The sequence below is a fragment of the Macrobrachium nipponense genome, chromosome 17 (genome assembly GCF_015104395.2).
Source record: "Macrobrachium nipponense isolate FS-2020 chromosome 17, ASM1510439v2, whole genome shotgun sequence".
Lineage (NCBI taxonomy): Eukaryota > Metazoa > Arthropoda > Malacostraca > Decapoda > Palaemonidae > Macrobrachium > Macrobrachium nipponense.
Genome location: NC_087210.1, coordinates 70,274,908 through 70,302,156, shown reverse-complemented (window position 1 = coordinate 70,302,156; position 27,249 = coordinate 70,274,908). Strand labels below are relative to the sequence as shown.

General features: G+C 45.9%; 1 protein-coding gene across 3 annotated transcripts in view; it reads left to right on the top strand.

Annotated features, from left to right (window-relative positions):
- LOC135196307 (telomere length regulation protein TEL2 homolog) overlaps positions 1–27,249 on the top strand; it is a 109,530-nt gene that overhangs the window by 57,059 nt on the left and 25,222 nt on the right. For 2 of the 3 annotated variants that reach the window (XM_064223014.1, XM_064223015.1), the window contains exon 9: positions 13,295–13,576. In XM_064223014.1, the coding sequence (XP_064079084.1) occupies positions 13,295–13,576 (282 nt within the window). The remainder of the gene's footprint in view (positions 1–13,294; positions 13,577–27,249) is intronic. The other variant, XM_064223017.1, reaches the window with a different exon arrangement.

Below are 27,249 nucleotides of genomic sequence, written 5' to 3'. Positions count from 1 at the left end.
AGTGGTTAGGCATTCTTTTGTGCGCCTATAAGGTAGTTAGAGACGGTTCAGGTCAGTTAGCCTAGCTGTTCACCATGGGGATCCCCCCAAAAAGTCAGAGCTTTGGTGTTCCTTCGCTACTTTTGGGGTGGCAGTTACTCAGAAGTAGGCCCTCTTGAGGGAAACGACAAGCATTGCTTTCAATTCTAGCAACTTTTCTTTTTCAAATTCATTACATGGGTTAATGTTTTGGAGTAAAATATGTCCATGATCCCACCTCCTTTCAGTTTGGAATCAGCTATGTAATTACTATTGGGTAAATCACTTATACAATAATGACATTTTTATGATAAAATGAAGTTTTGTATATATTTACCCAGTAATTACATGATCAGAGCCCTCCCCCCTCCCCTCTGATGGACATTATGCATAAAACAAAATGAGCTGATTAGGTAAGTCGTTCCTAATATTGCTGTTGGGGGTTACACTATACCTACACTGAGCATTCAAAGTGCTACCTGCAAAATTTGAATTTAGGCTGCCATACATTGGAAACTAATTGCTATGTAATTACTGATGAAGTATATACAAAACATCATTCTATTAAAATGTCATTTTTCAGCTCATTGTTTTCCATTACTTTGTGAATTCGCACTTAATACAGTCTTCTTTTCTCACATTTCCAGTGTTGTTTTCCCAGTTTTTTATTGCTTGAATGAAAATCGTAGGTGTACGCAATTAACCCTTAAACGCCGAAGGGGTATATTAAAAATCGTCTTCCGTGTGCCGGGGGGGGGGGGGGGGGGGGTCTCGGAGTGAGAGCGGAAGCGGAAAAAATATTTTTTTAAAAAAATCACAGCGCGCTTAGTTTTCAAGATTAAGAGTTCATTTTTGGCTCCTTTTTTTGCCATTGCCTGAAGTTTAGTATGCAACCATCAGAAATGAAAAAAATTATCATTATCATATATAAATAATGCGATGTATGATAGCGCGAAAACAAAATTTCATATATAATTGTATTCAAATCGCGCTATGCGCAAAATGGTTAAAGGTAGTATGGAGGAGTAATTTTAGTTTATATTTGACAACATCTACAAAGGTTGTGTGAGAGAGAGAGAGAGAGAGAGAGAGAGAGATTGGTGGAAGAATGAATGGGAGTGGTTAGATGGCGGTCGGAAGCATGTCTGTTGTGGCGCTCTGTAGGTAGTCAATGAAAGTCTGTTACGAGAGTTGTAAACAGTGAGGTGTCTGGTCAAGTCAGTGTCGGTTTTGTCAGCGGTTATCCTTGGGTGTTTCGTTGTTTGGGTGTTATTTGATAGATTTTGGGGTTGTGAAGTTGTTGTGCTTGTGTCTGTCTGGTTGTGGGGAGGTTAAGAAGGTTGGTGGTGCATTTTCGGTGTCTGTTAGTGGTGGTTGGGGCAGGGTTGGTTTTTGGCGGGTTGTTGTACTGCTGTAAGTCGTGTGGTTGTCGTGTTTTTTCAGGCGGTTGGTGTTCATCTGCATTTAGTCGTTGGGTTATTGAGTTTTTGTGGGGTTGTGGGTCCCGGGTGGTTGATTTGTGTTTGGTTGTCGGCGGTGGTTGTGTGTTGGCTAGCCTATAGCCTATATCCAGTTGGACGACAGCACAGCCTAGTCCTAGGTAGCTATCAGAAGCCAGCGGTGAGTACCTGTTTGTGTTTTTGTTCTGTATGTAGGTATTGGGGCAATTGTCCTGCTGTGTTTTTTAGTGTTAAGTGGAAAGTGTGATTGAGGGTGGGTTTGATAGCCAGACAGGTTAAGTTTATGTGGGGAGGTTACTTGTTTTTGTGATCCCGCCACATTATTTTTTTGGCGCCCGAACAGGGACTGCTGGTGTGGCAGCTGCAGGACAATTGGTCTAGGCTAGTGTGTATGAGTGGTGAGAAAGTTTGAGATGGAAGGATTGAGTGAGGTGGAGAGGCTGAAGGAGGAGTTGAGGTTGGAGAGGGAAGTAAGAGGACAATTAGAAGTGGATAATGAGAGGTTAAGGGTAGAGTGTGAGGAGCTGAAGAGCGAGTTAGAGGAAATGAGAGGAATGCTAAGGAGTGCAAAAGTGGAAATGAAAGAAGAAGTGAAAGGAGCAGAAGAGAGAATGGTTGAGAAAATGGATGAAAAATTCTTAGGGATGATGAATGCAGTGCAGGAGATGAGAAGGGGTTCATGGGAGAGGGAGCTGTAGGGGTAGGCCTACTGGGTCTTGTGAATAGGCCAGAAGTGGTAAAGACAGTGGAAGAGCGATGGGGATGAAAACTACGAGTGACGAAGGTGACTTGTTTGTGGTAGGTAAAGGGAAGAAGGGAAAGAGACAGGATAAGGATAAACCTGAGGACAAGAATAAGAAGGGGGCTGAGGAAAAGAAGACGATTAAGGGAAAGAAGGTTAGGAAGGATGACGGACAGGATGAGACTAGGACTGAATACATTGGGGGAAGGGCTGAGAGTGATTTGGATAGCGGTGAGTGGAAACAGGTGGGTAGAAAGAAGGGTAAGAAGAGCGTAATGAGGAGCACGGATGTTAGTATGGAAGTTGATTCCCTATATTCGGACGAGGTTAAGAGGGATCAGAATGGTAGTAGCGAAAGTGAGAGTGAGCGGGAAGTACGAAAGGCTGTATATATGAGAGATACCTAGATGTGCACAATACGAGGAATATGGTAGTAGGGACATAGGGGATTTTTTTAAGGAATATGAGAGGTATTGTGAGGCAAAGTATGGGGATAATAAGAGAGTCTGGGCAGAGAGTTGGGTGGCTTTTTGACGGGATTTTGTTGAACATGTATGGGGTAATGATGAGTGTAGGGAATGTGCCGTATGAGAGTGTGAAAGCCAGGATTGTGGAACAGGCGAAGAGGATAAGGAGTAGTGTTAGATATAGGAGAAAACATGGTTTTGATGAGGTAAGAATGAATGTTGGTGAGTCGTTGTCGATGTATGTGTGCAGGTTGGAAACATTGGCCAGGAAAAAGTTTGGGGACGAAGGGATAAATGAGTGTAAAGAGTTAGTGAGGAAGTTGTTGGCGACTGTGCCTGAGAGTGTGTACGAGTTTGTAAATCTGAAACGTAAGGAGAAAATGCGATGGACGAATGAAAGGTTGTCGTGGAACGACATTTTGGAAATAGTAGAGGATTATGAGTTGGATAGGTGTATGAAAGAGAGTAGAAGTGTTAGTATTAGGACTGAAGTGGCTGATGTTATACCAGAGTTTAAGAGCTATAGGGAGGCAGTTTTGGAAGGGCCAAGGCGAATGGCAGAGCGAGTGGTTGATAGGAGCGTTAGAGCCAGTAACGTAAGCATGGTTAGCCCTAAGAGAGATCGGAGTGCAAGCGTTGGAAGAGTAGGGTCGGTTAGTCGTGAACGAGAGCAGCAGTGTTACAGATGTGGAAAGCTAGGGCACAGGAAGAATGAATGTCGGTGGGCGTTGGGAGCTTGCTTCGGGTGTGGGCAAACAGGGCATTTAGTGAGCGAGTGTAAGAAAGATAGGGATATTAAATGTTACAGGTGTGGGCAAGTAGGGCATATAGCAAGTGGATGTCGAGGTACTCGTGTGACTGAGGTGTTTGCGGTAATTGCGGGAAGAATGGGCATTATGCTAGGATGTGTAAGGAACAGCGGGCAAAATGTGTTGAATGTGGAATGGAAGGTCATGTGGCGAGTGCGTGTAGGCGAAAGAGGATGAGTCAGGTTGGGAGTTCGGGAAACTAGGTACAAAGGGGATTCAGTTGGGTGGGTCCTCTGGTGTGCGGTCAGTAAGAGTGATGCATGTGCGTGAAGGATTGTTGCATGAAAAAGGGTTTGGAGGAAGAGCTCATGAATGTATGAGTGTAAAAGGGAGGTGCAAAGGGGTGTGTTTGGTTGCTTGAATTGATACTGGGTGCAGTGTTCAGTGTTCTTTTTTGAGAATGGATGTGACAAGTTGCGGAGTGAGTGTGAAATTAGGAAATGTAAAGGGGAGGTACGAGGAATAGGAAATTTGGGTATGCCTGTGGTGGGAATGTTGCGTGAAAATGTAGAAATCGAAGGGGTAGTGATGGATGAAGGTGACTTTTGTGTGATCGAGGGAAGGAGTGATAAGTATGATATGTTGTTAGGATACAGGTTCCTGAAGAAGTGTGGGATGGTGGTCCATCCGAGCAGGAATATGATTGAGTTGCATAGGAAGGGGAATGTACATGGAGAGTTGTACTTGGATGGGGATGGAGGAGTAAGCAGTAAAATATGGAAGGGAGTGCCGTTGGTTGCGAAAGAGAGTGTAAAAGTGCCGCGAGAAGTTGGAGAAGTTGTTAGTGTGAAAGTTGCGTGGCCCGATAGTCTTGGGATTGTCAAAGGTGACAAGTGTGCATATGTGGTTGAGGGTGTGGATGCGAACAAGTTGGTAAGAGCGAGTGTGCATGTGTACGACGGGATTTTGGATATGGAGAATCCTCGGGTTTTTGTGGCCTCATTGCCGAGTGTTAGGAAAAAGCGAGTGCGGGGTATACGTGAAGGTGATTGTGTGGGGTTGTTGTATACGTTGGTGGATGTGGACGACGAAAGATATGTTAGGGTGCGGCAGGTGATGACAGGTAGCATGAAAGAAAGTGATGAGTGGAAGTATGATGAGTTGAGAGAAAGAATTGGGGTGGATGAAAATGTTGGTGATGACGAGAGGGAGCGGTTGATGCAGATGTTGTGGGATAGGCGGGGTGCGTTGAGTCGGGGTGATGAGGATTTCAGGGGATCTAAGCTCCCAGAGTTCAAGATAGTTTTGAATGACGATACCCCCATATATCAGCGTCCCCGACACTTTTCTGCGCCTATTGCCCGAGAGATTGAGGAACAGTGTGAGGAACTTGAGAGAGTGGGAGTGATCGAGAGGAGCGAGAGTGCTTGGAATAGTCCCATAGTCCCAGTACGCAAGGACAGATGGGAGTTTGAGGATGTGTGTGATTACAGGAAGGTGAAATGAAGTGACTGTGAAGGAGCGATTCCCGATGAATGTGGTGTCTGATTGTGTGTATAAGATGCATGGGATTGAGAGGGTGTTCACAAAATTGGATTTGGTAAGGGGCTATTACCAGATGCCTCTTGAGGAAGGGAGCAGCGGCATGTTACGGCTTTTTCGAGTGGTAGCTGCCACTATCAATTCAAGAGGTTAAGCTTGGATTGGCTAATGCGCCTGCTGCCTTCCAGAGGGCGATGAATGTAGTTTTGGCTGGTTTTGATAGAAGGAAGGTGACTGTGTTTATAGATGACGTTTTGATTGCAAGTGGAGGACTGTTGAGGAGAATGTGGAACTGCTTGAGAAGGTGTTAGAACGGTTGGAAGAGGTTGGAGTGAAAGTGAAGCTGGAGAAGTGTACGTGGTTGGCTGGGGGAAGTGGAATTCTTGGTCATAAGGTGAGTGCGAGTGGTGTAAGGAAGAGTGAAAAGTTTGTGGAAAAAGTAGAGGAGTTTCCACGTCCCCGGACCGTGCGGGAGTTAAAGGGTTTTTTGGGTTTGATTGAGTTCGGGAGGAAGTTCGTTAGGGATTGTTCGGGTATAGGGAAGCCGTTGACTGAATGGACCGGGAAGAAAAATTGTACTAAGCTGAGGTTGGGATGAGCGAATGGTGGGAGCATTTGAGAGATTGAAAGAGGAGGCTGCTAGGGACGTCACCTTGGCTTTTCCGGACTACAGTGAGGATGCCAGTAAGCTTGAGTTGTATGCTGATGCTAGTAAGTTTAGTATGGGAGGATGCTTGGTGCAGATGCAAGAGGTGAATGGGGAGGGACAATTGAGAGTGATTGCGTATGTGAGTAAGCTTTTAATAAGCAGAGCTTAAGTATTCGGTGGTTGAGAAGGACTTGCGGCAATAAGGTTTTGTGTGAAAGCGTTGAAAGTGTTTTTGTATGGGGTAAAATTTGTCATAAGGACAGATCATCGGCCGTTAGTTTATATGATCAAGAAGGAAAGTGTGAATGCTAGGATTGCGAGGACAATTGAGGATTTGAGTGAGTTTGATTTTAGCTTAGAATATGTGCCGGGGAGTAAAAATGTGATTGCTGATACGATGTCTAGGATGCATGGTAAGGACAGTGGTGTTGTGAAAAGTGACTGGGATCCGAATATGGTACCTGAGGGGTTGGTTGTAAAAGAGAGGTTTGAAGGGAATGACAGAATGTGTGAATGTTTGTTTTCAGCATTGAAAAACTTGGAAGGTAAGGGTCTGGTTGAAGAGGTACCCGGTAGTGTGAATGAGTTGCGAGTGAAGTTGATGAGTGATGTGCAGAAGGAAGTGGCATGTGCGGAGGAACAAGGTGGGCAGGGAGAAGTGTTGTATGAATTGTTGTCAGCAGTAGCTGAGTTGTTTGGAATAAAAGTGTTGTTGTATTTTGGATGGGACAGACCGGTTGAATATCGAGGAAGGGTGAGTACTGGTAATGAACGTGGGGTTTTGATGATTCAGTGTGGGGAACGTGGTTGTAATTGGTTGGTTCAAAAACAAAAAGGGACTGTGAAGGGGATCTGAGTCAGAATTGTGGAAATGGGGAGTTAGCTGAGGATGAATGTGATGAGGAGGATTGTGATGTGGATAACCAGGTGGACGTGGTAGTGAATGTGTGTATGCATGGGACTCGAGGGAAAAATGGTGACGTTTGTCCCAAGTAAATGATAGTGAGTATTGTGGTTTGGTTGACACAGGGGCACAAGTTTCCTTGGTGAGTGGGTCAGTGGTGAGTGAACTTGAGAGATGTGATTGGGAAGTGAAAAGGCAGTCTACAAGTGTGAGAATACATGGGTTAGGACAAGGAAGTGTTTTAGTATGGGAAGAGGTATGGTTAAAGGTTAGGTTGGGAGATCTTGAGGTAATGCATAACTTTATAGTTATAGGAGAAAATGATATGCCATCTTGTTTTTAATAGGGATAGATTTTTTGAGGATCCACGATATAGACGTAGATGTAGGAAATGGAATTCTTAGAAAGGGGGGCAGGCAAGTGGCTAGGATTCAAGATGGTAATGTGTTTGTAGCAAACTTTGTGGGTATGATTGATATTGCTAGGAGTGAGAATGATCTGTTGAGTGAGGAAGAGATTGAGAAATGCAAAATAAGTGCCTGGAGATAAGTGTTTGCGACAATGTGTTTTGGGAGGAGTGCGTGTGGAAGACTGGCCATGTGAGTTGGATGTATATAAGAGGGTTGCTAAACGTTTGTGGTGTGCAAAAACAGTGTACTTTTTGCATCAGGAAGGGGTGTATGACAAGGAAGTGTATGTGCCAGTGTTTTCTGTTGAGTCAGCTGTGAGTATGTGTTTGTTGGTGCATGATCGGTTTGGGCATATGGGAAAAAATAAGTTGTGGGAATGCATGAGAGAGAGATTGTATGCTCCTGGGTTGAGTAAGATTTGTGTGGATGTGGCTGTCACATGTGAAGACTGTCAGAGGGGAAAGTATCAGAGTGTGCATGCAAGTCCACCTGTGTTGCGATTGCAGATGAAAGAGCCGTTTGAAATGCTTGTGATTGATTGAGTTTCTTTGCCCAGGACTGCGAGAGGACACGTGGGGATGATTTGTGATGGTGGATCACATGAGTAAATTTGCTTATGTGGTTCCATCAAAGATAAGAGGAGTGAAACTGTTGCACGAATGGTGGGTCAAGTGATGTTACCCATGTGTGTGTGTAAGCCGGCAAAAATGTTGAGTGATAATGGACCTGAGTTTGTGGGATGGGAATTTGAAGAAATGTTGAAGGAATGGGGTATTGTGCATGTGTATTCTACTCCGTATATGCCCAGTGCGAATGGGTTGGCTGAAAGGACTGTTAGGACGATGACTGAGATTTTGCGAATGATGAGTAAGAGCGACAAGGATTGGGATATGTATGTAGGACGTGCAGTTTGGGTATATAATCCACCACTGCAGAAGAGTATAGGTATGTCTCCTTGTAAATATGTGTTGAATTTTGAAAGGATTGTCAGACCGCGGTTGGGTCTGTCAGAAGGTGATCGGGATTTGTGGAAGAAAGCGAGTGAAAGGTTTGAGAGTTTTAAGATTGGGGATAAGGTGTTGAAAGAGGTGTTGAGATGGGAAGAATGAATGTGAATAAAATAAGGGAGAAATTTGAAGGGCCTTTTGAGATTTTGGAAGTGGGACCGAGTGGATTGAGTTATGTTTTGGGGAAATTGCGAGTAGGTGGGGGACTGGATGAGGTTAGGGCACACCATAACCAGCTCCGTAAGTGGAGGGAAGTACCACACTATGTTCGGGAGAATGCGATGAGTGAGTGGTTGAGGGTGAATAAGTATGAGCCGACTGTTGGTGAACAAATTGGTCTGGGAGATCGACAGTTGGTGTTGGTTGAGTATGGAAGAAAACAGAAGAGTGTGGAGAGAGGAAGTGGAAGGGAAAAGCGTGAACGGCATGGTAAAGGGGTTGGTGGTAGGGTGCAAACGGTTGATAAAGCGTGTGCTACGGATGACTTTGGGGGAATGAATGATACTTGTGGTGTATGTGGGTTTGAGTTGACAGGGACAAGTAAGACTTCAGTGAGAAGGAAACTGAATAGTGAGGAGGTGGTTGATAGGATGGATAAGTCTTTGCAGGAGTTTGACAGAAGTATGGATGAACTGAGTGGTTTGGTGGCCGAAATAGGGGAGATGTTGGAACCAGAGTTGGAAGACATCGGTGAAGTAGTGAATGGAATTTGGGAGGATGGTAGTGAGGGAGATAATGGGAGTTTGAAAGAAAGTGGTTTGGAAGAAGTGAATGGCAATGTAACTGAAAGAGTGTATGATGGTCCTCAAACAAGATCCAGGGGACCTGCATCTGAGCATCCTTGGGTGTTGCGAAAGGCAATTTAGTGTGGATGTTGTGAGTGTAAGGAGATGTTGTCAATGTAATGGGGGAGGTAATATGGAGGAGTAATTTTAGTTTATATTTGACAACATCTACAAAGGTTGTGTGAGAGAGAGAGAGAGAGAGAGAGAGAGAGATTGGTGGAAGAATGAATGGGAGTGGTTAGATGGCGGTCGGAAGCATGTCTGTTGTGGCGCTCTGTAGGTAGTCAATGAAAGTCTGTTACGAGAGTTGTAAACAGTGAGGTGTCTGGTCAAGTCAGTGTCGGTTTTGTCAGCGGTTATCCTTGGGTGTTTCGTTGTTTGGGTGTTATTTGATAGATTTTGGGGTTGTGAAGTTGTTGTGCTTGTGTCTGTCTGGTTGTGGGGAGGTTAAGAAGGTTGGTGGTGCATTTTCGGTGTCTGTTAGTGGTGGTTGGGGCAGGGTTGGTTTTTGGCGGGTTGTTGTACTGCTGTAAGTCGTGTGGTTGTCGTGTTTTTTCAGGCGGTTGGTGTTCATCTGCATTTAGTCGTTGGGTTATTGAGTTTTTGTGGGGTTGTGGGTCCCGGGTGGTTGATTTGTGTTTGGTTGTCGGCGGTGGTTGTGTGTTGGCTAGCCTATAGCCTATATCCAGTTGGACGACAGCACAGCCTAGTCCTAGGTAGCTATCAGAAGCCAGCGGTGAGTACCTGTTTGTGTTTTTTGTTCTGTATGTAGGTATTGGGGCAATTGTCCTGCTGTGTTTTTTAGTGTTAAGTGGAAAGTGTGATTGAGGGTGGGTTTGATAGCCAGACAGGTTAAGTTTATGTGGGGAGGTTACTTGTTTTTGTGATCCCGCCACAGTAGTAATGAGTTAATTTTTTTCGTTGTAATGTACACTAAATTGCGATCATTTTGGTATATAACACATTGTAAAACAATAAAAGCAACACAGAGAAAATATTATCACAAAATGATGCATGAATTCGTAACGAGCGGACGTAAACAAATTTTTTTTTTTTCAAAAATTCACCCTAAATCTAAATATTGTGCTAGAGACTTCCAATTTCTTTCAAAATGAAGACAAATGATTGAATATTACTATACTGTAAGAGTGTTAGCTTACAATTGCAGTTTTCGACCATATCTGACGAGTTACAGTTGACCGAATGTCGAATTTTTTTATATATTTTTTTTATATGCAATTATTTCGGAAATCAGAAAAGCTACAACCTTCAAATATTTTTCGTTTTATTCTACATGAAATTGCGCACATTTTCATATATAAAACTCTATGAAATGCCTAATATGAAATGGAGCAAATATTCCGAGAATGCGATGTACGCATTTCGGAGATTTGCGGCGGAGAATCCGCGCGCGGAGGGAAGGAAAGTTTTTTTTTTAAATTCACCATAAATCTAAATATTTTGCTAGAGACTTCAAATTTGTTTCAAGATGAAGATAAATGGCTGAATATTACTAGACTGTAAGAGTTTCAGCTTACAATTGCGTTTTTCGACCATTTCGGTAGAGTCAAAGTTGACCGAACGTGGTTTTTTTTCTCTATCGTGATTTATATGCAAATATTTCAAAAATGAGAAAAGCTACAACCTTCAATTATTTTTGGTTGTATTCTACATAAAATTGCACACATTTATATATATAAAACTTTATGTAACGGCTAATTTAAAATGATGCAAACATTACCACAATCGCACGTATGATTTTTTCAGAAGTTACCGCACGGACGTAAAGAAAATGTTATTTTTTTCATAAATTCACCATAAATCGAAATGTTGTGCTAGAGACTTTCAATTTGTTGCAAAAGGAAGGTAAATGCTTGAATATTACTAGAATATAAGAGTTTTAGCTTACAATTGCGTTTTTCGACCATTTCGGTAGAGTCAAAGTTGACCGAAGGTTGAAAATTTGTCACTTATCATTTTTTATATGAAAATATTTCAAAATTGATAAAAGCTACAACCATGGGTTGTTATTAGTTGTATTGTGCATGAAATTGTGCACATTTCCATATATAAAACTTTATGTAATGGCTAATTTTAAAATGGTGCAAACATTACCACAATCGCACGTATGATTTTTTTTTCGGAAGAGTTACCGCGCGGACGTAAGGAAAAAGTTTTTTCATAAATTCACCATAAATCGAAATATTGTGCTAGAGACTTTGTTGCAAAATGAAGGTAAATGATTGAATATTACTAAAATATAAGAGTTTTAGCTTACAATTGCGTTTTTCGACCATTTCGGTAGAGTCAAAGTTGACCGAAGGTTGAAATTTTGGCACTTATCGTTATTTATATGAAAATATCTCAAAACTGATAAAAGCTACAATCATGAGTATTTTTTGTTGTATTCTACATAAAAATGCGCACATTTTCATAAATAATACTCCATGTAACGGCTAATGTAAAATGGTACAAAAATTATGTTAATGTGACGAAATAACTTCCGAGATGTGTCATTCGATCGATAAATTTTTATTTTTGTGCGGCAAGAAAGAAATTCGCGCTTGCGCGCCTGCGTAACAATTGTAAACAAAACAACACCTTGATCCGTGAACTCCCAGCATCCCCTAAGGCGCGTGATTCAAGAGTTTTCGGCTGGTAGGCCTATAAGTATTTTTCTGCGAATTTAAAAAAAAACTTTTGTATGTCGACGTAAAATACGTCCAGTCGGCACCCGAGAGACAAAAAATGTTGACGTAAAATACGTCCACTCGGCGTTTAAGGGTTAATCAAATATACACTATTCTTTTGTTCTTTGTCGACACAGTGAACTGCCATTTCAGGATGGGTAAATTCAGAAAGTTTACATTATTTTAGCAATTTCTATATAAAGTACCAGACTTAAGAGGGATTGAGTAGAGTACAGTCAACCCCCTGCATTTGCGGATTCCGGATTCGCGGACTCACATATTCGCGGATTTCTCTCAGGAACATATACCCCCATTTTTCAAAGGAAATTCACCTATTTGTAATATTTTTCTATGAAAAATATCCACAAATTCTTGTTTTTTTTATCAGTTTCAAAATAAAATGCACTTTTTCTGATAAAACTATTTTAAAAAATCAGGTATGTATAAACATTTTTAGTTTAGGGGTTTCAACTATTTGCGGATTTTAGCTATTCACCGGTGTGGGGGGTGGGGTCTTGTACCAATTCCTTGCAAATACAGGGGGGAATACTGTATACATAATGTTTTAACAATACAGTAATAACTTTTAGCAGAAGAAAAGAGAATAATAATACGTATAGTAACAATCCTTTAATGAGGATTGTTAAAGGAAAGAGAACGATAATAAGATTCCTTTAACAAGGCTCATTATAGTTTTTCTTAGGCGTTCATTTACAATTGGACAAAAAGACATAGGACCAACAGACATGGACGAAGTGACGTCGGATGAAAAATTGGGTCTTGGTTAGACTTAACACATCCCATATATCTGGGGCTAGGGCTAGTTATCAATCATTCATTATCTGATTTTGAGTTAGAATACACTATAATGAGGAGGATGAAAATGTATATCCAGTGCTGTGAAATGTGTAAAGAAATATTATGTAAGAGAATACTATGCGAGACTATTTGGTATGTTTGGGAATAGAGAAAGGGTCTAACATAGAGGTATCAAAATCCAACTTGAAGAGTCCCTCACCAACTGAACCAACAAATCCAATGTCAGTATTTTGGAAAAATATGTACCTGGTTGTGTACTTCAGATGGAAGCATGAGTTTTTTTAATAAAAGTTTCTTTGATAAGAGTGTCCAAGTTCTGTAACTCTTTTGAAAGAAATACTTATGATTTATAGATTAACTGAAGTTACACACAATTTTTGTATGTTCACATAGGTAATTTTAGTTATAGAAAAACTTGAATTATGGTTTTTTTTTACTGCACCCTTGTTGTAAAGCAGTGTACATTAGTAGCATTTAGATTTTACTTTGGTTGTTTGTTTTGTATGGAGAAAATAGGAATGGCCAAGTAGTTAGTATTTGTTAATGTAAAAGCATTTTGTATGCTTGGCAATGAATAAATGCTAGATATTTGTGGTCTCATGGACAGCAAGTCATGCAGCAAGAAACATTACAGGTCAGTGGTCATGAAGATATATTTTAATGAAGTATAATAGGTGTTCAGTCCTTTAAAATGACAAATAAAGTATTTGATCAAATTTGTTCAAAGTTCTGCACCTGCCTGAACTGCAACAGTTCCGGTTTTGCACAGTTTATAAATTTTTTGGTCAATTAAATTACGAAGGTATTCAAAACTGGTAAGTGTTAACTTGACTGGAACTAGCTTTCACATTAACATTTTTAAAAATTGTGGAGGTGAACTAGGCAGTAACCTTCTATTGCTGGCTGTCCAAATCTGTTATCTGCTCTTATGTTACAAGAAGCAGAGGTAACTGGTTCTTTTAACTCTACATTTTTTACATTTTAGAGACTAAATAGCTTTTATAGTACTTGGTAGATCCTTGCCTTAAATTGTCCCTATCCTGTTCCCTTAGGTGGGTCATCCAATGCTTCTTTATTGATTGGAATGACCCCCACTCCAGCTGCCCCTGCCTCTTCCATAACCCCTGTAGTATCAGCACCTGCAGCCAGTGTCCCAGTAAATAGTAATATGGACCTGTTGGATGGTTTGTTAGGTGGTGCTGCTACAGCCCCTACCTCAAATATGGCTTTGAGTTCTTCTGGTGCTACCAACACGGATCTCCTTGGTGGTATAGGAGATTTAACGGCACCTGCAGCCACTGCAACACCCATCGTACCAATGAATCCAATGCAAGGTATGTTATTTACATTAGCATAATTTGATTTTTAATTATATATTTTTCATTAGATGCTTTCTACTCTTTGAATTTTGAATGCTGTGGGCTACATTTAACAGAATCACATAGATGATGTTTTTATATATGTAACTTACCCAGTAATCACTACTTCAGCTAAGCAGTATGAATTTTGAAATTAACAGTAGGGATTCTTTTGTTTCTAAGTAGGTGACAGGGCCCTGCCCACTTTCAGGGTAATAGAGTGGAACAACTCAGCCAACCGCTCAGTTTGTTTTTGCGCTTGTTAGTCCGCACATAGTGTTGACTAAGCTGCTTGGTTTTTGTTAATTTTGGTTTTCTTTGCTATGGTGAAGTATTTTTTGGTAGCCTCTCGGTATTATTTTTAATTATTCATCTTTTTGGACGAATAATTTCAGATTTGACTGTTTAGCTAGGTTAGATATGTTTGACTCTAGCACTTATAGTTTCTGGTATTGTAGCAAAGACTGCAGTACCCGGATGACTAAATTGACTTATGATTCGCACACCCTTTGCATGAGTTGCACGGGCTAGGTATGTAATACACATTAGTTTGACTTGTGACAAGTGTAAAGATTGGACTGAGCAGAAATGGTAGACTTGAGCCTCCCATTTGGCAGTTAGGAAGAGACCGGAAGAGGAAGGCGGCTGCTAATGCTAGCATCTAGCCAGACCTTAACTCCTATTGCTAGTAATAAGAATGTTACTGTGTCTTCCCCTTTACTTAATCCTGTTACTCTTGTATTAGTTCTTAATCGTTACTCCTGTATCAGTTCTTTCTCCAAGACCACATACTCCTTCTCCATGCTCCCACACTTCCAAACCTGATTGTTTCACCAGCCTTGAAAGTAAGTTTGACCAAAGGTTGAATATAGTGGTTAATACAGTGGCCCAAATAAGGGCATTGATGCGAGTCCTTGGACAAATTTGAGAAAAGTAAAAGTGCTAGTGCAAGTGCAGTGAAAGTGGAGGAGGTGACTGCTTGTCAACTGATTCTCCTAGGTGAAGGTCACTGCCATACTCACCTTTACTGGGAGGAGGTGTACTGGAGGCCCAAGGGAGGTCAGTGGGGTCTGCCCTCAGGCAGCTGCCCCCTCAGTCCAACCTGTTGTATCCCAGGTTGAGGCGGGAGACAGCTGTTGGAAAGGCATATCTGAAGTGAGTCAGCTTTCCTCTAGTTCGGGAAACTCCTCTCCAAGCAAGAGGCATCAATGGTGCTTTTCTGACGAATCGCGCCCCTTGAAGAGGAGGTCTTCTTTCAAGGATTTGTCTCTTCTCCACTGCCCAGCAAAAGTTGGAGGGAGCCTTCATTGAGTCCTCAACCTTCTTGCAGTAAGTGGGACAGTCCTTAACATTTCCCATTCTCCAGAGCGACAAAGTAGGACAACCAGGCGCTCTTCTTCGTCCCAGAAACATCATGGTTTCAGGCAAGCATTCTTGGTCTTGCTCAAAGCGCCATGATTCGGCTGAGCATTCTGATTTTGTAGAGAGGAGCACCCTGGATCTCCCGAGCATCCCGAGGTGCCCTGAAGCAGCCAAGTGCCTTGAAGCAGCCAAGTGCCCTGACAAGAGCTCTGGAATTGGCGTAAACCCTTCGTCGGTTCCTTTGCAACGTCAACTAGATGATATTTTGCTAAGTACGTAATTTCTGGGTAAGTATGTACAGGTACTCCTCATTTAACAACGTACTCATTTTACGACAACTCTGAGTCACGATGACAACATGAAGAGACAGAAAAAAACCATAATATGAAAATAAAAACATTGTCAATGGTGGCCAAGAGAAAGTCTATTCAGTGCCAATAATCTAGCCTAGCCTAGGTTTTGAAAACCTTGAAATCTATGGCTAAAACAATAAATAAGGCTTTAATGTACTTTGTAAAGAAAAGTTATAGTACAGTTGAACCTCTTAAAGTTGGCATTCTATGGTCTGGGAACTCCACTGGTTGGCTTGATTGAGCCACCATTAGTTTGTTGCGTGGCCAAATGGGTGGTGCCACATTTATTTACAACTTCAAGACAGCAAAAATTATGCCATATTGCATTTGTTTTAGCGAGAATAATTCTTAGTAATGAAAAGAAAATGTGTGAATTTTTAGTAACGAAAAGAAAATGTGTGAAGTCAAATATGTTTTTTATATTAACTTGAAAATAAATATATATTTTTAAATATTCCACTTGTGAAGTCTCTACCAAGTCAATCTTTTTAATCAAAACAATGAGACATTTGGCATGCAGGAATTCCTTACTCTTAGTGTGCTTGAAAGACTTACATGTAATACAGTTGGATAATTTTATATACAATGTATATTTTACATACGTACTATTTGATATGTCACCCATGAGATCAGATGATACTAGAGGTAAGAAGTGCAAGCGTAAATCTTTATCAGTGCTAGAAAATGCTTATCCCATTAGCGAATAGTTTAGTGTTCACTTTCCTCAATAGATGGCATTGTGCTTTGTTCATGTTTTGATGGCGACATTCAAATGCTCTGTGTGATCGCCAAAATTCATTCATTATTTTTTTCATCTCACTACCCTCTACATTCAAAATAAATGACGATTAAAGTAATAGCGATAATTATGAAATACCAAATGTAGATTATGAAAGTCACTGCTAAATAATGTGCAGATTCTGAGAAAAGTTTAGTACAGTATTGACTTAGTAGAGTAACTCGGGAGCTTAGGCTAAATGTGTTAAAGTACACATTTATAAAGAAACTTATACATTATGAAGTTATAAAATGAAGTTAAAATATATGAGTAATAAAATGATAAAAAGCATTTAACAACGAATTCGTTTAACGACTTGGTCACTGGAACGGAACCCCGTTGTTAAATGGGTACCTGTACGTATATAGTACATAAAATTTTATTTTATCATGAAAATATTTTAAGTTAATTTTTCATTTTATTACAACTCAGTTATTTTTTGTTCAAAGAATAATGATACAATTATTCTTTTTAGAATTGATTTACTTAATACCAGCCAAACACACACGCACTAAAAGTAACGAAACGGGCAATGAACTGGGAAAAGGCCAAGAGAGGTTAACACAACTCTCGGCCGGGCGGTCAAAAGAAAGACTGGTGTAGCGTCGTCGTCCTTGACCACTCCTAACCCGAGCTAGGCATGCATTGCCAGATATCACAAGATTCCTTGCTTTCATCCGGATCCAGCTAGGCGCTAGAAATTATCCTATTGTTAAGACCTCAGGTTTGTAGCTATGAAAAATACAAATTGTCTTAGAAAATTTGTCATTTTTTCACTAAAAAGCATAAGTACACTATTAATGAAATATGAATTGTTCCGGTACGTTTACAAACCATTGGTCCTTTTACAATAGGAAGGTAACTAGCGGCAGCTGGAACGGTCGTAAGCTTCGAACAAGGGAGTTCGGTAATCAACTGCTCGTCCGACAGTGCGCGCGCAGCGCGACTGGGAGGTGAAGAACCATTTTTGCTTTCGGCCGTGTGTGTGGAGGACATGTTCGTCATCGCTCTCTGCCCGCTTGATTGTCGTATGCTTTGCTTTTGTTATGAATTCTTCAACTTGGTTTGTCAGTGTTTGAAAGTGCATTGTAAGTACGTACTGTCTTTTTCATCTCTTATTACATTGATTTTATGGATCATCGGACATGGAGCTATCCTCGCGCCCCCCCATCAACCGTAGAGTGTGCCCGGGGGTGGAGGGCCGCAAGTGTGGGGTCTTCCACTCTTTTCCGAAGATTGATCCTCATTTGCGCTCGGTGCCGAGGGCGTGAATGCTCTAGGCCCGAGCCTTGTAACATTTGTCTAATTGGTCGGAGGTGCAGTGGGTACTGTACGAGGGTGGGAAGAAGCGTAGACCTGCCAAGGAGTCGTCGGAAGCTCTCTGCTACTCCCTTGGTTTCGGACACTGCGTCTTCTTTCCTGCCCCCGACTCTGCTCCCGCAGTTGGCACCTTTCCCTTCGGGGGGAGGTTTCGAGGTCCTTCTCTTCACCTGATCCGTCGAGCGTAGAGGAGGGCACTTGTTACCCAACGTGCATTTGTATTCAGGGTCTTCCGTTCGCTCGGGGTGGGGCTCCCCCCCCTCCCTGCGCGAGGGGGAACCCCTCATAACTTCCGACTGTTGCTTCCTCAGGGCTCCTGCTGCGGGGGACGACCTTGGCCAGGTGTGGGTGTTGCTGGGACTTCAGGGTACGCCAAGCGTCCAGGGGCTGCTCCAGCATCTGGCGGGGGCTGTGCCGGTCACCCATGGAGCGGTGACCACCACTACACGATCTCGACTCCAGGGTATGCCGCCCCTCCTCACCTGGTTTACACCCCTCTCGTGATGTCTGTGCAGGGCCTGATCGCTGCTGTGCCGAGGAGGGGCGTGCCTCCCCCTCCCGGGTTCTTCGTGCTGCTAGCCCCGTCTTCCGATACCCGAAGAGCTCGCCCCTGGACCTACCGCCGGTACCCAGGATGACGCTGGTCCTTCTGGGCAGGTGCAGCCAGGCCCTGTTGCCGGCCCTGTTGCTTCGGCAACAGCAGCCCCGGCTCCATCCTGGATGGAGGACTTGACGTCTGTCCTGAGGGAGCTGATGAAGAAGAGGAGGAGGAAGGTGTCGTTGTCGTCGTCTTTGTTGCCTGCTGCCGCCTCTTCCCCTTCGACTCCCAAGGCTTCCAAGCCGAGGAAGAAGAAGGCTGCCTCCTTCCCCCCTAAGAAAGTTCCTTCGGGAACTTCTAAGGGCCCGCCTCACTCCGTTGGGACGGGGGGTCCTTCCGCTGGTCCTCCTGCTCCTTCGGGAGCGGGGCCCGTCTCTCCTTCCGCAAGGAAGAAGACGGGGACCAGAGGAGTACCGGCTAACACCGGTACTTCCTCGCCTGGTGTAGGGGCGCTGCCGCTACACCAGGTTCCGGCTCGGCCTCTCGTTCACGAGAGGTACCGAGTGTATGGGCGACCGTGCAGCCAAGGCTCAGACGTCCGAGTTTGCTCGGCGCCAGGACCAAGGCACAGAGCAGAAGGCTGGCGAGAGCCACTCAGGTGACTCTCGCTAGGCCAGCGATCGCTCTCGTAGCGACCAGCTGGTTACCAGGGTTGCCGTGATGGTCCCAGACCGGCCACGGGCTGAGGCTGGTAAGAGGTCCCCTCGATCGCAGGAACCAGCCTCGGTTGGTTCCAGCGGTTCGATGCACCATGAGAACGGGCACCGGTCCCACCGCGACAGTGGTCTCTGCAGGTCCCCTGACCGCCGCTCCCACCGGGACCGGACGGATAGGGGGACAAGCAGCAGCTCCCCTGATGCACGGCCCGGGGCCGCTGTTCTCGGTCCAGCCGCTTGCCCCAGGGGAGCGGCACGACCAGGCCTGCAGCCCCCCAAGCACACCGGTTCTGCCGATGAGCGAGGGGGGGAAGCGTCAGGTCTTCCTCTCCTGTTCCTTCAACTTCCTCGGGTTACACCGGGAAGGGTGAGATAATGAGAGTGATCGTGAGGGGCGCGCCCCCCACGATCCCGCCACGACGCCCTACGTGCCAGGCACGGTCCTTGGATCGACCAGGTCGTATGCGCAAGTGGCAGGAGGAGATTGGGAGGGGTCTGCCGCTGTTCCTTCTTCTGAAGGAGGAGGGTCTCGGGAATCGCTCTTGCTGGAGGGGCTTGACGGTCCTACTCCTCAAGATGCTGTCACTCCTGAGATCCAGAGGAATTTTGCTGAGGACATTGCGCTGATTCGTCAGGACAATGACCTCGGGGAAGGATCGCCGTCGGGACCGTCGCCGCTGCTCTTGGTCTAGCCGCTCTCCCCAGGAGAGCCGCACGGCCAGGCCTGTAGCTCGATCGCCAGTGATCCTCCTGAAGGCAGGAAAACCACTGGTCCAGACCAACAGCTGGTCCAGACCAGCAACTCGACCATCACTGTGGTTGATGATCGCCACAGTCCTCCCAGCCTACCGGTTCTGCTGGTAGGCAGGGGAGGAGCTCTCATAACAGCTCCCCTGACATAAAGACCGACGCTCCGTTCCTTGGTCCAGCTTTTCCCCACAAGAAGCCGCTGGTCCATACCTGCAGCTCGATCGCCACCGTTGGTTGGCGATCGCCTGCAGTCCTCCCAGCCTACTAGCATGCTAGTAGGCAGGGTAGGAGCATCAGGTCTCCCTCACCTGTCCCTTCAACCTCCTTAGGCTACACCGGGAGGAACGAGGCAAACAGGAGTGACCGTGAGGTTGGGGGGGCTGGCAAGGACGAATGACGCTTCCCAGACTCTTGGAGGGACCATCACCGCTGTTCATGTGATGGTCCGTTTGGACCACGCATTCAAGAGAACAGGGCGCGCTCCCCCTTCGGTCCTCTTGAGAGGTTTCGGCCTCGACGAGGACTGGGACGCGTCGGAGGACGGTATCGGCTCTCTCCTGTCAGGTGCTCGCTCAGCCCCACCCAGACGACGTTCATGATGGCGGCAGACGCTTAACCTACAGTACGAGTTCGTAACCCTCCTCGGGAAAATTTTTTCTCCTGATGATTACGTTTTCCCAGACTGCGTAGCCATCGCCGTAAGGTGATGGCTGCTCATACTCACTTCTCCAACTGCTAGTTCCGCTGGGAAGGTGAGCGAGTATCCAGTTCCTCCCCCATTCCCCCTCTCCCTACGGCTACGAGGGAAAGGGGAGGGATCCTGCAGAGCGTTCTCTGTAGGATTCCCTGTTGGGGACGGCATTCCTGGGGGGGACCTTCGGGTCCTACCGGACGTAAGTCCCCATCGTTGAGGAAGGATCCTGCCCCATCCTCGATATTTATGGGAATCAGGAGGACCACCAACCGATGATCATCTGACGAATTCAGTAGGGGTTTTGCCGAGCGCTTAGAATTCTTCGGAATTTCTAGCACACACAGTGTTTTCTAGTTTTTTACGATCTGCAAACACTTGGGCAAAACCACGGTCCAGAGTGGGCGAGACGAGAATCCCAGATAATTGTTACTACGATAATCGGGAATCTCGCCAAATGCTCGAATTCCTGGAATTTCTAGCGTTTGGAAGAAGCACTGCTGCTCAAGGAAGAATATTTCACAGTAGGCGGCCAACCCTGGGATAGAGAAGAACGGATGGGAACATCCAGTTTGGCTTGAACTATTGTCTTTGGTATTTTGTTATCACCATTGAAGCTTTCCTTCAGGGAAGACTTCTCCTTCACTCTCTTCATTAGAGAATGAAGGGTGTCGGCTTCCAATCCTTATTCTCACTCCTCGAATGGAAAAGAATTTAGGTTGAAGGTCTTTGTACAGGAACCTACAAATATACTACGTATTGCCCTCGCGACATGATTCTGTTAATCAGTTGAATTGTCCGGGGTGTAGGCACATACCATAGTTAACTCTATGGATTGTGACCGAGACGAATAGTATCTTAATTGAACTGCAACTCAGGACTGCCTGCAACCTCCCATGAGTTACCAGTTTCGATTTTGAGATACTTATGGTATTGTTACAACACCACGTCAGCTTTTGTATTCACCGAAATCCGTTTAGTTTAAATACAATTGCTCGAGCGTATTTTTTTTTACACGATGGTTCTAGCCGAATGCATTCCTTCTTGGAATGGATTACCTGGCAACTCAGGATGACGAGTGAGCGAGAGCTAACGGTGTATTGGGCTGCCTGCCGCAGCCCAGTACCAGCTGGCTCTCCGAGATGCACGGTCGGTTTATGTGTCTCTCCTCTACAATGATTGACCACCGAGCCGTATCTCTGCCCGACAATCACAGACTTAGGTCTCTGATTGACTGGGATTCTCACATACATGAATGACCATCTCTACTGCATCGCCTTGGACATTGCGAGAATTTTCAGACAGATATTTCAATAGACTCTATCATCTTTCTGTTTACCGCACGGTGACAGAAGTCTGTAGCCTAGTCTCCCGCTGCATCGCACCCCTGCGATAATGCAGAATGATTTCTTCAGACATCTGAGTTTGTCTTTTAAAATACAGTGGTACCTTGAGATAAGAGATTAATTCGTTCCGGAACCGGGCTCGGAACTCAAAAAACTCGTATCTCAAATAAATTTTTCCCATTTAAATTAACTGAAATGTATTTAATCCGTTCCAGACCTATGAAATATACCCCCAAACCATCGTAAATAATGAAGAAAACACGTAACGGGACTAATGTAGCTGTCCAGCCCTCCCCCTCCGTCACTCGCCTCCCTTAGCCGCCCGCACGCGACTGTCACTAAGGTTAGATTAAATTAACTTTTTCTTTTCTTTATTTTACTTTAATTCTATTCATTACTAAAATATATTAATGTAGAAATATAGTACAAAAAATTATACAGTAATATATTTTAGTAATGAATAGAATTAAAGTAAAATAAAGAAAAGAAAAAGTTAATTTAACCTAACCTTAGTGACAGTCGCGTGCGGGTGGCTAAGGGAGGCGAGTGACGGAGGGGGAGGGCTGGACAGCTACATTAGTCCCGTTACGTAAACAGGAATTTTCCTAACAGAAAATGAAAAATGAACATTAAAATGTAAACTAAAACTGCAGTTTCACTTGCGCTTTTCTTGTAAGTTACCGAAAGAGGTTTGCTTTTGCCTCCCTTTTAGTAAAAATGTTACGGAAAATTTAGCAATGAATAACAAAGTTACGTAACACAACAAAAAGTTAAGAACACGTAATCTTACCTTAACTTAAATTTGAAAAAATACTAAATGCACTTTAAACTTAAAACTTAACCTAAGCGATACGTAAGTTTAATCAGCACTTGTTTTCTGCATTTTAGAATCACTTTCGGCACTTTCATTTGCGCTTCTCTTTAACAAAAATTTATCCAAAGAGCTTTGCTTCTGCCTCCCTTTTAGAATGTTCCGGAAATGAGTCAAACAAGTGTCATTAAATAATGCTGAAGCACGACTAGTCAAAACTTTTTCTGGATGTTTCTGTTCAATGAAACTCGAATTGTTCCGATACGTAATACAAACCCTCGGTCCTTTAACAATAGGAAGGTAACTAGCGGCAGCTGGGACGGTCGTAAGCTTCGAACAAGGGGAGAACGGTAGTTAACTGCTTGTCCGATCGTGCGCGCGCCCGCGCGCCCAAGAGGTGAAGAATCACTTTTGCTTTCGGCCGCGGGTGTGAAGGACGTGTTCGTCATCGCTCTCTGCCCGCTTCATCGTCGTATGCTTTGTTTATATTGTGTTTTCTACTAATGGTTTGTTTGACTTGAAAATGAAACTGTAAGTACACTGTTTTCATTTTCATTACTTAATTATGAATCAACATGGAGCTATCGCCGTAGAGACGGCGATTTCCGCTCTTTTCATGAATTGAACCCTTGAATTATGTCTCGGTGCCGAGGGCGGGCGCACTCGCGCCGAGTCACGTATTTTGGGCGAAAGTGTGTAATTGAAAGATGTAAGTACTCTTTTTCATTATATTTTTGCCCTGTGCGTTCGTTGCCGAGAGCTTGATTGCGCTCGGCACGAGCCTCTTTATTTTGTATGAATAGAATGCAATGAAAGTGGATTCGCAATGCAGTTTTCTTTTCATTTTCATTTATTAATTGCATCAAATTTAATTTTGGATCAATTTCCGCTCTTACCCGGGAATTAATCCTTACGATTTATTGCTGTGGAAGTGAAAATAGCAAGTGCAGTATTGTTCATTTTCATATATATTTATGATAGCATCATATTATTATGGATCAAGTTTCCGCTCTTACCCGGGAATTGATCTTTCCCCTTTAAGTTCTATGAAGTGAATCGCAAGTGCAGTATTCTGTTTCATTTTCATATTACTTTTCACTGCTGTGCGGGAGTAGGGGAAGCGAAGGTCTGCCAGGAAGTCGTCGGAAAGCTCTCCCGCGACTCCCTTGGTATCTGATTCTTCGTCTTCTTTCCTGCCCCCCCGCTCAGCTTCCTCGTATTTTGTTTTTGGGGTCTTCCTTCCGTTCGGGGTGGGCATGTCTCCCCCCCCGTGCGTGAGGGAACCCCTCTTACTAATCTGTCTGTGCTACCGCAGGTGCTACATCCGTGGGAGACGACCTTGGACAGGTATGGGCCACTGCGGCTGCAGGGCGTGCCTAGCATCCACGATCTGCTGCAGCGTCTAGCGAGGTCTGGGGCGGTGACCTTGGAGTGGTCTCCACTACAACCTTCACGGCCGCTTATGCTGCTTCCCCTCGCTGGTCTACACTCCCCATGCTGTGTCGGTGACGCCGTCTGCGCTTCTAGGGCCGGTCGCCGCCGTACCGAGGAGGGGGTATGCCGCCAGTCCGCCTGTGTTTTTACTTCGTTGCCTGCCCCAGACTTCCGCTGTTTCCAGCAGCTCGCCCCTGGACCGGCCGCCAGTACCAGGTTCCCGCTGGCTGCCGATGATTCTACGAGGCGATGGCTGGGCCTGCCGTACCTGTCACTGATGTGGTTCCCGCTACTGGCTTGGCTGTCCCTTCTGTGTTTACCGCTGCCGCTGTTCCTGCCCGCCTACCTGAGCTGGTTGCGTTCCTGTCGCTCCTGGTTCCTGCGCCTGTCCATGCTGGTCCTGCCCATGGTGTGTCTTCCCCAGTCCCAGATCCTTCCGGACAGGTGCAGTCGGGCCGTGTTGCTTCGGCAATAGGCCCGACTCCGGCCTGGATGGAGGACCTGACGACTGTCCTGCGTGAGCTGACGAAGAAGAGGAAGGTGTCATCTTCGTCTTCGTCTGTTGCTGCCTCTTCCCCTTCGACTTCTAAGGCCCATAAGCCGAAGAAGAAGAAGGCTGCCTCCCCCCCTAAGAAGTCTCCTTCGGGAACTTCTAAGGGCCCGTCCCACCTCGGTGGGACGGGGGGTCCTTCTGCTGGTCCTCCTGCTCCTTCGGGAGCGGGGCCCGTCTCCCCTTCCGTAAGGAAGAGATAGACGGGGACCAGAGGAGTATCGGTTAGCTCTGGTACTTCCTCGCCTGGTGCTAGCGGCGATGCCGCTACGCCAGGTTCCGGCTCGGTCTCTCGTTCGCGGGAGATCCCGAGTGTACGCTCTCCCTCGGGAGACCGTGCAGCCAAAGTTTCGGCGCCAGAGTTCGCTCGGCGCCAAGACCACGGCACGGAGCAGAAGGGCTGGCGAGAACCGCTCAGGTGACTCTCGCCAGGCCAGCGGCCGCTCTCGCAGCGACCAGCTGGTAACCGGGGCCGGGTTTTGTTATATTCCCCCTAAGAAGACTCCTTCGGGAACTTCGAAGGGCTCGTCACACTCCGGTGTGACGGGGGGGGTTCTTCTGCTGGTCCTCCTGTTCCTTCGGGAACGGGGCCCGTCTCCCCTTCTGAGAAGAAGAAGAAGATGGGGACCAAGGGTGTGCTGGCTACCGCTGGTACACCCTCGCCTGGTCTTGGCAGCTCTGCTGCTAAGCCAGGTACCGGCTCGGTTTCTCGTCCGCGAGAAGTTCCGAGTGTACGGTCTCCTTCGGGTGACCGTGCAGCCAAAGTTAAGACGCCTGAGTTCGCTCAGCGTCATGACCGAGGCACGGAGCAGAAGACGTCTGAGAAAGCCGCTCAGGTGACTCTCGCCAGGCCAGCGGCCGCTCTCGTAGCGACCAGCCGGTACCTCGGGTGGACGTGACGGTCTCTGACCGGCCACGGGTTGAGGCTGGGAAGAGGTCCCCCAGATCCCCTCGACCGACGGTACCAGCCTCGGCTGGTACCAGCGGTTTGACGTGCCGCGAGGACGCTCACCGGTCTCACCGCGAAAGTGAGCTCTGCAGGTCACCTGACCGCCGCTCCCACAGGGACCGAGCGGATACGGTGACCAGCAGCAGCTCGTCTGACGCACGGGACCGGGGTCGACGTGCTCAGTCGAGCCGCTCGCCACAGATGAGCGGCACGGCCAGGCCTGCAGATCGATCCCTCCGCGGGTTGGTGATCGGCTGCAGCCCCCCACGTACGCTGGTCCTGCCAGCGAGCGGGGGGGAGCGTCAGGTCTGTCTCTCCACTACCTTCAACTTCCTCGGGCTACACCGGGAAGAGCGAGGTAGCTAGGAGTGATCGTGAGAGGTGCGCCGCTCACGATCCCTTCACGACGCCGCACGTGCCACGTATGGCTCTTAGGACAAACCGGGACGTACGCGCAAAGTGATTGGAGACGACAGTCAGGGGGGGGATGGGGGGTAGCGTCAGTTCTGTCTCTACGATACCTTCAACTTCCTCGGCATACGCCAGGAAGAGCGAGGTATATAGGAGTGATCGTGAGAGATGCGCCGCTCACGATCCCGTCACGACGCCGCACGTGCCAGGTATGGTCTTAGGACCAACCAGGACGTACGCGCAAGTGATTGGAGGCAACCGTCAGGGATCTGTTGCTGGTCCTTCTTCTGAAGGAGGAGGGTCCTGGGAGCTGCTCTTGTTGGAGGGACTGGATGGTCCTACTCCTCAAGACGCTGTAACTTCCGAGATTCAGAGTAACTTTGCCCAGGTTATTGCACTGATTCGTCAGCACAACGACCTGGGGGAAGGATGCCGCTCCCACCAGCAGAGCCCATGTCTCTGCTCGAGTCGTTTTGGGGCCCGAGAGGGAACCCAAACCGACGGTGGGTTTGCCGCGATCGGAGCTTGCCGATTCTGTCTTGAACCAGAGTCTCTCGTCTCCGGACAAGAAGGCTCTCTCAGTTCTGGCCGGTCGATCAAGCTACTCCCACCTCCTCTACTGCGACAGCGGCATTTCTACGTGTCTTCGGACACCGTATTTAAATACTCCTTCGGTCCATCCTGAGAGGTTTCGACCTCGACGAGGGGACCTGGAATAAAGTCGGAGGTAGCAGGACGGTATCGGCTCTCTCCTGTCAGGTGTCGGTCAGCCCCACCCAGACGACGTTCACAGTGGCGGCAGACCCTTACCTACAGTGAGGAGTTCGTAACCCTCCTCGGGGAAAACGTTTTCTCCTGACGATACGTTTTTTCCCAGACTCTGAGAGGCCATCGCCGCAAGGCGATGGCTGCTCCTACTCTTCTCCAACTGCTAGTTCCACTGGGAAGGCGAGCGAGTATCCAATTCCTCCCCCATTCCCTCTCTCCTTACGGCTACGAGGGAAAGGGGAGGGATCCTACAGAGATTTCTCTGTATGATTCCACGTTGGGGACTGCGCTACCGGGGGGACCTTCGGGTCCTACCTGACGTAAGCCCCGGTCGTTGAGGAGGGATCCTGCCCCATTCTCGATTTCTACGGGAATCGAGAGGACCACCAGCCGATATCGTTTGACGAATTCGGTGGGGGTTTCGCAGACTGCATTAGAATTCTACGGAATTTCTAGCGCATTCAGAGTGTTTAGATTTTCTTACGATCTCCAAACACTTAGGCAGACCACGGTCCAAAGTGAGCGAGACGAGAATCCCCGATATGTTACACGATAATCGGGAACCTCGCTATGCTCGAATTCCTTGTATTTCTAGCATTAGGAGAAGACTGCTGCTGAAAGAAGACTATCTCCCAGTAGGCGACCAACCTGGAATAGAGAAGAACGGACGGGGAATATCCAGTTTGGCTTGAACTATCGTCTTAGTATTCTGTTCACCATTGAAGCTTTCCTTCGAGGAAGACTTCTTCACTCTCTTTGATAGAGACCGAAGGTGGTCGATCTCCAATCCTTATTTTGTTTTCTTGAAGGAAAGAATTTAGGATGGAGATCGTTGTTCAGAATCCTACAAATATACTACGTATATTAACCTC